This window comes from Oryctolagus cuniculus, chromosome 14 (genome assembly GCF_051225735.1).
Source record: "Oryctolagus cuniculus isolate XC-2025 breed Fujian yellow rabbit chromosome 14, ASM5122573v1, whole genome shotgun sequence".
Taxonomy (NCBI): domain Eukaryota; kingdom Metazoa; phylum Chordata; class Mammalia; order Lagomorpha; family Leporidae; genus Oryctolagus; species Oryctolagus cuniculus.
Window position 1 is genome coordinate 24,758,670 of NC_142880.1, and position 13,343 is coordinate 24,772,012.

A 13,343-nucleotide genomic window follows, 5' to 3' on the forward strand; every position below is an offset into this window, starting at 1 on the left:
TATGGTTTTTATCTTTGAGTTGTACCTCTGTGGCTTAGTGGGGTGTCTGTGCTTTCAGTGAATACTGAGAGGTGTGTGATGGGTATAGCCAGGGAGCTCTGGCCAGTGCTCCAGGGTAGAGTGAGTGTCTAAGGTAACACCCAAGTTGGGGGTGGTTGCTCTCCTCTTTATTAACAGAAATGGAGGCAGGAGTGGTCATGTCTGCTGGTGTGTTCACCCCCTCACTTCCTCTCCTTCACACTGAGCAATGCCTGGGTATTAGTCCCCAGTGTGTTCAACACTCATCTGTGCAAATGATCTGTGCAGACCTCCCTGTATGCACAGTTCCAGCTGCAATGAACTGCCCCAGCAACCGAGGAGTTCTGAGAGTGTGGCTGTGCATCCAGAGCTTACCCAGAATCCCAGTTACACCCTGCACCATCTGACACAGTTGCAGTGTTTTTACAGACTCATCAACCCAGGCTTCCACAGTGAAAGAGTGCAAGAGAGTCCACTCCACCACAGAGCCTGTCCTGTCCACAGAGAGGCTAAAGTGTTCCCAGTGCCACTGCCTATGTGTTTCACCCTGTGCGGACCAAGTATGTTCCCCCTAGCCAGACTCAAAATCTGTGGGGAACCCAGATTTTTCCTTCTGATAAAATCCCTGGGTCACAAGCAAGCACAATACCTGCCTTCCACAGCCCTACTACTTTCACAATCGTGCTGTGTGGGTACAAGATTCCTTGCGGGCTGACTTCGCTTTGGTGGGGATGGCTCCCCCTCCCTGCCCATTGCCACATGGGCATAATGGAGCTGGTGTTGTTGCCCTGATGATAAGGTGGGGACAGACCCCACCAGTTGACTCAAACTGTTTTGGTTGCTGTGGCTGCCCTTGACAGTTCCTGCAGCTGCTGGTTTTGCACAGATAAGCTGGAGCCACTGCTCCTGGTTATGTCTGAAATGGTGCCAGCTTTCTCCCAGCTAGCTAGCTCCAAAGTGCTGGTATGGCAGGGGAAGAAGTGGAGAGAGAGGCATGCTGTTCCTCCCCCCACCCCAACCCCACTCCTGGTGAGCAGGTGCCCAGCTCCCCTGAGGGTTCCGGTCAGACTCAAACAAGTGCAGTCTACTAGACTCTCCTTCCAGCTGTATCAACATTGGCATGGGCTGATGCAGTCTGGCCTCACCTTGCTATCCTGAGCAGGCTTCTGGGTCCTTTGTTGTGTTCGTGCTGCATGCTCCATGCCCCGTGCTTGTTGCATGTCTGTGCCTTCCCATTAGCTCCAGGCCATTTCTACTGCTTTCACAAGATCTCCCTCTGCAGTTTTCCCTGAGAGCGTACCTTCTCCAGTTTTTTTTTTTTTTTCTGCTAAATTCACGAAGCCTAGAGCAGACCTCTTTATCGCTATTCCACCATCTTGCCTCCCTTATATATGTATATTTTTAAGATTTATTTGATTTGAAAGGCTCAGTTACAGAAAACATCCATTTTGTTGCAAATGACAGGATTTCATATTATTTTTTACCGCTGAGTAGGATTCTATGGTGTACATATCCCATAATTCCTTTATCCAGTCTTCAGTTGATGGGCATTTGGGTTGATTCCATATCTTAGGCATTGTGAACTGAGCTACAATAAAGATGGGGGTACAGATAACTCTTTCATATGCTGATTTCATTTCCCTTGGGTAAATTCCCAAGAGTGGAATGGCTGGGTCATGTGGTAGATCTATATTCAGGTTTCTGAGGAATCTCCATACTGTCTTCCTCAGTGGTGTTCCCAGTTTGTATTCCCACCAGCAGTGAATTAGAGTACCTTTTTCCACATATCCTCACCAGTATTTGTCTGCCATTTAGGGGGTGAACCAACAGAAAAGGAAGACCTTTCTCTCTGTCTCTCTCTCTCACTGTCTAACTCTGCCTGTCAATAAATAAATAAATAAATAAAAACTGAGGTCACTATTTCCTCCTTATGGCATTTTCAAAATTATAGTAGTTCACAGAAATCTGGAATTTGCAGTTGAGAATTTTATTCCTTGACTACATATCTCTAAAATCTGTATTTCCACATTTTTTCTACTAATACCTTAATCCAAGTCACTACTGGCTCCTTTCCAAAGCACTCAGAATTAGAAGTTTATCACAGTTCTCTATGTAAAAGCCAAAGTTATTTTGTGATTATTTCCATGACACTATTTGAAATTATTTAGAGGTTTCCCATTTGTTTTATAAAAAAAATATTGAAACTATAATGTTGCTCCCATAGCTTTTCATCCTCGGGTTCCCCTGTATATTCATACAAAATTCTTTCTTGATCCCAATTCTCTCTCAATGCTGCCTTTTACTTTTTCTCATTCCTCAAATGCATCAAGTTATTTTTAAATTAGAGACTGTATTCTCTCACTTGTTTCTTTGGCTCTCAAATCCATGCCAAAATCATTTCTTGGGTAACCCTACCAGTACATGTGTGTGTTTGCCTCATTCCTCCACATCTCATCACTCCCTGCATACTACCCCTTCCTTACACATATCTTATCTTGCTGAAGCACATCCATTAGCATATCTTCTCCTAGGGTCTGTGGGAGGTAAACTGTCTATCTGAAATGTTTCTTTATAACACTCTTGAATAATAATTTCTCTAGGAATAGAATCCTGAATGGCATTTCTTTTCTTTCAGTGTTTGGAAGAAATTATTCCATTTTCCTCTATTACTAAGTTAAGGCATCAGTCTAATTGTCACTTTGCAAAGGATTTAGCTATACTCCCTGGTTTTGATATTCAAGAGGCTCACTGAAATTTTTCTAGGTGAGGATTTTATTTTCATTTTTTCAAGTCTGAAATATTCATAACAAATTATTTCTTTCTGGGTATATAAATTTTCTATTGTAAACTCATTTTCAGTGGTGGTTTGTCTATAGGGAATGCCCATGGGTGTAGCTGAAGAAACAGCTTTTGAAAAGATTTAACCTAGCTTATACCAGAAACTGAGGGAGTCATTAGCTTGAGCCAGTTCTTTGGCTAAGACCAGTTCTTACTTTCTCTACCTTCCTTCAAACACTTCTATTTTTTTTAAAGATTTATTTATTTGTTTTAAAGTCAGAGTTACACAGAGAGAGGAGAAGTCTTCCATCCACTGGTTCACTACCCAGATGGCTGCAATGGCCGGAGCTGTGCTGATTCGAAGCCAGGAACCAGGAGCTTCTTCCAGGTCTCCCACATGGATGCAGGGGCCCAAGGACTTGGGCCATCTTCCACTGTTTTCCCAGGCCACAGCAGAGAGCTAGATTGGAAGTTGAGGAGCCAGGACTTGAACCGGCGCCCATATGGGATACTGGCATTGCAGGCTGCTGCTTTACCTGCTATGCCACAGTGCCGGCCCCTCAAGCACTTCTTTAGTCTCGAATCTCTCAAACTATTGCAATATTCTTCTATCCTCCCTTTCTTCTCTTCCCACTCAAAATACATCCCACATCCTGCTACCAGGGACAGTTCCTCAAAATGAGGTTCTAAACATTTGCGCATCTCCGGTTAATACCATTTCATGTCAGCTATTGCATAAGATAAAGGTCAAGGTGCTTAATATGACATAATGGTTCTTGCAAGGTTTCTCTGTGTGTAACTTCCTATGCACAAAAAGGTTTACTTCTCACTGCAACATTACTAGCAACCTCATTTTCTAGCAATTTAAAAAATTGTTGAGAGCAGGCATTTGGTGCAACATTTTAGATGCCACTTAGAATGTCTGCATCACATTTCTGGGTGCCTAGTTTGAGAACTGGCTTTTCCGCTCTTCTAATCCAGCATCATGCTAACACACATCCTAGGAGGCTGCAGGTATTAGCTCAAGTACTTGAGTCCTTGAAACCCATGTAGGAAACTTGGGTGGAGTTCCAGGAACCTGGCTTCAGCTTGACTCAACACTGGTTGATGAAACTATTCGGTGAATGAACAAATGGAAGATCTCTATCTCTCTCTCTGTCTGTCTATCACTCTGATTTTCAAATTTCAAATAAATAAATCTTTTCCAAAAAAAGGACATAAGGAATAAAGAAGTGATTGCTAACCTATTCAGTACAGACAATAACCAAAGAGACTATTCAAAATTTATGGCCACTTTCCTGAAGAATAGACCAGAGAACAAGATTCAGACACCAAAATGTTTGTGGAGGAGCTGGCCATGAAAACTAAGGATGATCATTAAATATATTTTCATCTGAACTAAAAAAGTACAGTATGTAATAAGAAATGGCTCTGGACAAAATAGCTGTAATATGCAATAACAGATGATTAATGAATTAGGAAGAATGTATTAAAAGTAAAATAAGCTTGCTGGTTGCCTTACAGTTATTCACAGCAAGTAAAAATTATTGTCCTGTGTTGAGAATAGGAAAGGAATGGGAAATAAAAGTATGCTAGTTAACGTTGGAAGGCAATCCTTATGGGTCATTTGTGTTTATGCACATCTGAATTATTCTTTTAAGGAATTATATGTAGTAAACAGTCTTGGAAGGTAGTCTGTCTCTGGGTTAAAGACAATGCATCACCATATAATATAAAATATGAGGGCTTTGTAACTGCCGTCTTCTTCTTTTTCCAGCATTACTCACTTCATGTGTAGGCAGATTGTTCTTAAAAGCACAAACCGATACCAGGCTCTACTTAAGAGATATATTTCAACCAAAGAGTTTGAGGAAGCTTAAAAATAAAATAATAGGCATAAATATATTACAAGAGGCCATTTAAAAGAAAGCAGTTACAGTTGTAATATATGATAAGATAAAATTCAGAACAGAAGGCGTTAAAAAAAGGACTACTATGTAAAATGAAAATACAGGAGTTATTTACAGAAGCAAATCCATAGTAACTGCTTTTATGAACCTTAAACTATGGTCTATTTCAGTATAAAATTTATTATATTTCTCTGAAGCTGCAATCTTCCAGTGCAGGTTGTGGGACAAGCATTTAAGAGCAAATGATTTATTTGAGAAGGGGCCCAGAGGAAGAATGGGAAGTGAAATAGAAAATGTAAAGCCACTAGATGGTGCACTAGATTGCTGTTCACTGGGGCCTGGGGCCTGATTGCTCCAGGAACCCCTGGGAGATCATGTAGAAAATGCATCAGAGCTGTCTTGCTGAAGCATAAGAACTAGTTTGTCTTTATTCCCCAAATCCCTTAAGAGTGGAAAATATTCCCAGAGTCACTTATTCCTTAATATTTCTGGTCTGTTTTACTCCCATCCTGAAGGAAACATCTTGAATGGGGAGTGCCAAGAGCTTGTGATGGGATGCTCTTGGCATATAGTAGAAACAGTGCGCATGAGAAAATATGGCTAAAGCACTGACACCCCTGATGAAGTCTACACCTTGCACAACTCAGATTCTCTGTACTCCATATTTAATTCACTTAATCTATATTTCATCACTCCATCTATCATCTAGCCTCCATATATGGGATGGTGAACCGTCAATTAGGGATTCTGGTGGCAAGAAGAGATCAAGTACAAGGCCATGGAAAAGATTCAGGGGAAATCTTGGACAGCTAATTACAGTTTATTTTGGCCAATTTCAATTCTGAACACAGTAGCAACTACCCTTTCCCCACCTCCCAACTCCAGGTAAAGCAGTTGTGCATGTTTTTCTGGAGCAACTTACACACAGCTACTGTGGACAACTAACTCTCTGTCCTACAAACAAATAGGTTTTGATCATCAGTGGAAGCTGCTTTGGTCACAGAGGTGCAGACAGCAGGGCATGGGGTCATGATGTTCTTACTTCCTCTCACCATCACAGGCCCTCCCTGTGGAATTTAAAGACTTGGAGCCCTTCTCCCCTTCATTTTTCTTTCTCTCTTTCTGTGGCAAGACAAGAAAAAATATGACATTCAAAAGGAACTGCAGAGGTAGGGAAAATTAGACATTGACTGTATATTTCTATGGAAAAATCACATTCTTTCTTAGGAAAAATTTGAGAACACCTTAAATGTGTACCTCAAGCTGATCCTTGGCACAAAGACAGCCTTAACTCATTTTAAAAACAAAAACAATGTCAACAACTGGACAAACAAAACCCTGAGGAAAGTGGAGAATCTTATTTCCAGAATTAGATTCAAATGTTCTGTGTTCAACAAAAGTCACAAGCCAGACAAAGAAATAGGAAGGTAGGGTCCATTTCAAGAAAAACATAATTCAACATAAACTGTCCCTAAAGAAGCCTGATGGCAGACCCACTAAAAAGTCCTTAAAACAGTTATCTTAGAGTTGCTTAAAGAACAAAATGGTGTAACAAATGCAACTACCAATAGGGAGATAGAAAACTTAAACCACAAAAGGGTGAAATAAGTTGGCAACTGAGTAAGGTGCTAACTGAACATTTCCCCACAGAAATACCAATTTGAGCAGCTATTCACTTACCAAGTGATCTTAGGGGTCAAGGAAACCAGATGAAAGAACCTGTTGCTTTGTTTTAGTCCAATTACAACAGAAGATGCACTGAAGAATTGCCTCATCACCTCTTCTCCAATTCTAAGCAGTCCCGGATAGAAAAAGAGATACCTCCTGCTTGGGAATGGGAGAGGGACTAAAATCCAGGCCTTATATTTGAAACTAAGTACCAGGCCTGCTTTTCTTATTTATGGAGTTGGGTGGGGTCCCATGACCTCTGCACCAGGCCAGTACCTGCAGACTGAGCCTTTGATCCCCTCTTTGTCCCAGGTGGCTTAGGGTCACATCTACCACCACTCTCCCTATCTCCTGTAGACAGCTGAGTCAGACTCCAGTTGTTGGAGGGTAGGGTGAGAAAGAATTTAGGACCTTGCTCTGAAACTCAGAGCAGACCTGCTGCTGTGAGGTCTTGTGCCAGATAAAGCCCAAATGTTTCCATCCCCAGGGAAGTGTTCACAAGTACAGCTGCTGGATCTGCTTTGGCATCAGGAAGAGAACTGCATCCTTATACAATGGATGCATTTCAGTGTGTGTCACCATCAGCATTGCGCATGCCTAGAAGACACCCGGAGATTATTCAGGCCCCGGTGACTATGAGACTCATTTGTGAAGCAACAATGTCAGTGTGGGCAGCCTTTGGACTGCCTCTACCACCTCTGCCCCAAAATACATACTCCAGGCAAGGAATAAGACTTCACTCACAAGGGAAACAGGCAAGGAAGTGAGATCACAACTTTGACTTGAACATCAGAGTGAGTCCCATTATGGTGAAACCCAGAACCAGATAGAGACAATAGGCCAGTATTCACAGAAGTCTCTAGAATTGCCCTAACATCTAATGGAGGCATGGAATACATAGAACACATAGCATGATGTGTGTTTCAGACTGCGTCATTCTCAGCCTCTCACAGGATTGGTGTACATTTACAAGACAGTGCACTGTATAACACCTGTGAGACTCAGGTGCAACCCAGCATAGTGTCAGGGTGAGAAGCCAGGAAATTACCTTCTCTTCTCTCCCCTAGCCATGGGAAGACTGAAAGGTGCAAGATTCCAGACTCTGGGGATTAGGGCACTGAAGTGAGCACAACTCTAAATCTTGGATTTAATAAAACCATCACTGGGCATATACTAGCGGTCCTTGCCCCCAGGCCAGAGCCTGCAGAAGAAGCATTGGATGTACTCCAGTACCAAGTGGAGACCTATGGCCACAGTCAACCAGAATAATATTCCAACCAACATCACATGATTGGTTGCAGTGACCTTGGGAGATATAAGCTCTTATACCATAATATGGGGGTTTCTTTCAGCACTGAAAACAATCAGCCAAAAAACATCAACAAAGAAGCAACAGAGTTAACCTACACTTCACACCAAAAGGACCTAACAGAACATTCCATCCCATAGCTACAGAATATATATTGTTTAGGCCTGCACCGCGGCTCAATAGTCTAATCCTCTGCCTGCGGCGCCGGCACACCAGGTTCTAGTCCCGGTCGGGGTGCCGGACTCTGTCCTGGTTGCTCCTCTTCCAGGCCAGCCCTCTACTGTGGCCCGGGAGTGCAGTGGAGGATGGCCCAGTCCTTGGGCCCTGCACCTGCATGGGAGTCCAGGAGAAGCACCTGGCTCCTGCCTTCTTCGGATCAGCACGATGCTCCAGCTGCAGCACACCAGCCATGGCAGCCATTGGAGGGTGAACCAACGGCAAAAAAGGAAGACCTTTCTCTCTGTCTCTCTCTCTCTCACTGTCCACTCTGCCTATCAAAAAAATTTTAAAAATTATATATTGTTAAAGGTTTATTTATTTATTTGAAAGTCAGAGTTACAAAGAGAGCAGGAGAGACAGAGAGAGAACTTCAAATAGATCAACATAAAGATGTTAGAAGTTAATCCACTCACCTATAGCCAACTAATCGTTGATAAAGGTGCCAAAAACATGCACTGAAGAAAAGACTGTGCCTTCAGTAAATGGTGCTGAGAAAGCTGTATATCCAGATCTAGAAGATTAAATCTGGGCCCTTTCCTTTCACCCTACGCAAAAATCAATGCAAATGGAATCAAAGATCTAAATGTAACCTTGACATTATAAAATTAATAAAAGAAAGGGGAAGTATTCAAAGCATTAGACTATGTGTCTGATTTTATGTTAATACCATGCGATTTTCCTTTCAATAACCTTATTATATCTTGAAACCTGGTATTGTGAGACCTCCAGCTTTATTCTTTTTTGTTCTAGATTGATTTGACTATTCAAGGTCTTTTGTGCTTCCGTATGAATTTCTAGTCTAGTTCTAGTTTTGTATATATTCATTTACATTGTCCCTTTCACCAGAAATAAGTTTATGAAGAAAATACAGTAAAGTCTCCCCAAAACTTATGCAGCTTTGTAGCCAGAATACAAACACAATACAATCATAGTCTGAATATGTTTCAGCACAGTTGAATCTCCACTACTATTTTTACCTAGAATCAGTATTTTGTCAGGTTTAAATAATAGTTTTTAGGGCTAGCCTTGTGGTGCAGTGGGCTAAGTAGTTGCTTGTAACACCAACGTCCCATATCAAAGTGCAGGTTTGACTCCTGGCTGCTCTGCTTCCCATCCAGGTTCCTATTAATGTGCCCTAGAAGGTACTTGGGCCCCCACCACCCATGGGGGAGATCAGGATCCAGTTTCTGATTCTTGTTTTCAGATTGACCCAGCTGCATCCATCTGGAGAGTGAACGAGTGGATGAAAGATATCTCTTTCTCTCTCTCTCTTTCTCTCTCTCCCTCACCCATACTCCTACCCCTCTTCCTCCTCCCTTTCTTATTCCCACTGAGATCTATTTTCAATTGACTTTATACATGTTTAACTCTATGGTAAGTAAAGATTTCAACAAACAGTATGAAAAAAAGAAGAAAAAAACTGTTCCTCAACAGTCAAGACAAGGTCTGATGAACTTATGTTTAAAAATCTTACAGAAAGCAACCAGAAATGTTTCACAAGAAGGTCCTTTATTATTAAAATACAGATTAGCAAAAATAAATTTCTGCAATCTAGGTAAACACCATGTGTGATTATCCTCTTCAGAATACAGGACACAGCAGAAAATCATGTAGAATCTTTAAAGATAGATTCTGGTTTTCACCTTCGGATCCTGGACACCCTGTGATCCTGACGGTTCAAACAGAGGAGTCAGTGAAGCAGGGTTTCATGTAAGACTGGTTTTATCATTTCATAAATGAATGTTGAAATTAAGGAAGAAAAGCACATAAAGCAAGGTTTGAATACCCTTTCAATCACATTTCCTCCTCCTTCCAACCGTGTGACCTTGAGTCACAAGGTCATTGACTAGTAGAAAAAAAGAAGAAGCAATTTTGTCAGTTATCACTTCTAGGAGAACCAGGAAGCGTTGCAGAGAATATCTTTGCTATACAGCAGCTTAATTTTAGCCAATATTTGGAAAATATAATTTGGATGAAAGCACAAATATTGTATGAATATTACAACAAAAATTCTGCAGGCATACGTTGGCTTCAGAAAAATCTCATAAATGATTGACACATTTTCTACATTTAAATGTGACTATTTCTTCACATGACTAGTGATTAATCATAAAATGAAGTATAAAGCACAAATGGATATATCAGTTCAGCTTAATAGGTAGCCTTTATCAATAAAATTCAAGTGAAGATAAAAATGTAAAGGTTTGTGGTCATACAGAATTTTATAATTACTAAATTAAAGGAGACTTAGAATATGTATTTTAAGGTGGTCAGTAGACTGGAGAAACTTTCTGGGTAAATCTTTTCTTGTCCAATCATAGATGAAGAAAATGATAATGTTTAAATGGCTTTAAGTGGAGCAAGTGTTGTGGTGCAGCACATTAAAGCCACTGCCCGAGACTTCTGCATCTCATATCAGAATGCCTGTGAACATGTTCCACCTCTGCTTCCGATCAAGCTTCCTGTTAAGGTGCCTGGAAAGCAGAAGATGATGGCCCAAGAATGTGGGTTCCTGCCACCCATGTGGGAAAGTGGGAGACCTAGATGGAGTTTCTGATTCCTAGTTTGGCATTTAGGGAGTGAATCAATGTATGGAAGATTCATTCATTCTCTCTCTCTCTCTCTCTCTCTCTCTCTCCTCCTCCTCTCCCCCTCCCTCTCCCTCTCCCTCTCTCCCTCCTTCTCTCTTCTTTGTCTCTATCTCTGTTACTCTGCTTTTCATTTAAATAAATACATAGATAAATATCCAAATAAAAGCTTTAAATGGTCTATTTTTGAAAAGAAATATTACTTTAACTTATTTAATATTCATTATATGACCTGAATCCAAAGCACAATTGAAAAGTAACATGAACAAACTACAGGAAACTTTGTCATCCATATACTACATGGCCAAATGATAAAGCTGCCATCAGAATGAACCTATGTAATGATTTCATTTCTTTAGGATATTTGCCTAGCAGTGAGACTACAGTAAAATGGATGGAACTGGAAGACATTACATTCACTGAAACTTGCCAGACACAGAAAGGCAAATACTGTGTGTTCTCCCTCCTATGTGGAACCCAAAGTAGTCTATCCAAACATAAAGTAACTATTACTAGGATCTGAGAAGGGTGGAAAGTGGATAGAGGGAGGCTGGACAATGGTTACCAAAACACGGTTAAGACAGAAGGAGTAACTTAGTGTTCCACAGCACAGTAGGATGACGACAGTCCACAAAAATGTATCATAAATTTTCTGAGCAAATAGAAGACTGGAACTTGCAGACTCTAATCATAAACTAATAACATGGAGAGAAAAATCTGCCAGAATACATTATAAACGTCCATTGAAATGTTTACACTATACTCTGCACGTAAGTACAATCATTAAATCTTAATAAAAATTTTAAGAAATGTTTAAAGAGAAGGAAATACTAACTAACATAATTAGATCTTGGACACACCTGTTGCTTTATCACCATTAAAAGAAATCACTTATTTCATTTTCCCATTTTCACCTCAACTTTAACAGCCAATAAAATTATCAATTTCCTATTGGTAGCATGCAATATGTTCTTATAATATTTCTTCAAAATTCATAGCCATTAAGACTATAATTTTATTATATTTTTACTCAATAAAATTTACAGAAATAAATGAAGCATACTCATTTGTTAAACATGTAACTATATTATTATTTTATATTTTATCAATATAATATCACATTGAAAAGTAGAAAACATGAAATTCTTACACAGTGATGATCCAGTTATAAATCAGTTCTTTCCCCTCCTTTAACTCTCAGAATCCTCATAGGCATAGGCAAGCTTTCAGTGCTTTCCTTTCTAATACCTTTATATACATAAAATGCAACAGCAGTGAAGAATATAGTGCATAATTTGCAAAAAACACCTGAAATTTAAAAATTCAATAATCAGGTTGTTTTAGAAACAAAATGTCTGTGGAAAGAATACCATTGACCAAGAAAAAGGTAAGTGTAGTTCATCCCTAAAGGTATATATTCCCTATGTGCAAAATTAAATTATTACGTGATCTTAAAAGATATTTTTAGTGTTTACTAAACATTTAAGATCTCATTAGTCATATGACCCAAAACAGAAGGTATGTCATTATTTCATATAATATGTTAATTCTGAAACATAAAAAGAAATTTGTTTCACCTTTTAAAAATATTTATTTACTTGAAAGGCAGAGCAACAGAGAGATGGAGAGACAGAGAGAGAGGGAGAGAGAGAGAGAGAGATCTTCCATCTGCTGGTTCACTTCAAATGGCTGCAATAGCCAAGTCTGGGCCATGCCAAACATAGGAGCCAGGAATTCCATTCTGGTCTCACATGAGTGGGCAAGCGACCAAGTATTTGGACCATTTTCAACTTTCTTCCAAGGCGCATTAGTTGAAAATTGGATCAGAAGTGGAGCAACAGGGAATCAAACCAGTATTGGTGATATAAGATGCCTGTGTTGCAAGCAGTGGTGTAAACCACTGTGCCACAATGCTGGCCCTAAATGCCTGCTTTCAAAACTTAATAGCAATTAGAACCTGTCACTTCATGCAGCTGTGCTTTGCTTTCTTTCCTCCTTCCTTCTTCCTTCCTTCCTTCCTTCCTTCCTTCCTTCCTTCCTTCCTTCCTTCCTTCCTTCCTCTCTCTTCCTCTCTCTTTCTCTCTCTTTCTCTCTCTCTTTCTCTCTCTCTTTCTCTCTTTCTCTCTCTCTCTCTCTCTCTCTTTCTTTCTTTCTTTCTTTCTTTCTTTCTTTCTTTCTTTCTTTCTTTCTTTCTTTCTCATGTTTGAAATATTTATCATTTTCCCAGTACAAATAGATGAAGAGTTTTTTTTAAGTCAATCTGAACATAAAATAGTAATTACTAGAGACTTGGAGAATGTGGGAGAAGGGGTAGGGAGGGAGATTAGATAACTACCAAGTCACAGTTAGAAGCAGTAAGTGCTAGTGTTACAAAGCACCTTGGGATGAATACAGATCATAGTAGCACACCTATGCAAGGAAATAGAAGAGAGAATTTCCAAGACTCCAATAGTAAAGTAACAATAAAGATAATGAAACATTAATTACCCTGAATAACTTGGAAGAAGCAGAGTTAGTTCTTTAAATGTCTGGTAGAATTCAGCAGTGAAGCCATCTGGTCCTGGGCTTTTCTTTGTTTTAGGGTCTTTATTACTAACTAAATTTCTGTCTTGGTAATGGGTCTGTTTATGTTGTCCATGTATTCATGGCTCAATTTAGGTAAGCTGTATGTGTCCAGGAATCTATCCATTTCTTCTAGATTTCCCAGTTTGTTGGCATGCAGCTCTTTGTAGTAATTTTTGCTGATTCTTTTTATTTCTGTGGTGTCAGTTGTTACATTTCCTTTTTCATCTCTAATTTTATTGATTTGGGTCTTCTCTCTCCTTTTTTTTTTTTTTTTTTGATTAGTCGGGC

At 39.9% G+C, this 13,343-nt stretch overlaps 1 protein-coding gene across 1 annotated transcript in view; it reads right to left on the bottom strand.

The window, feature by feature from the left end:
• The window catches only part of LOC100357744 (solute carrier organic anion transporter family member 6A1), a 142,525-nt gene that overhangs the window by 39,270 nt on the left and 89,912 nt on the right, over nucleotides 1-13,343 (bottom strand). The window contains exon 13 of the mRNA XM_089313354.1: nucleotides 11,739-11,798. Coding sequence (XP_089169480.1) covers nucleotides 11,739-11,798 — 60 coding nt within the window. The remainder of the gene's footprint in view (nucleotides 1-11,738; nucleotides 11,799-13,343) is intronic.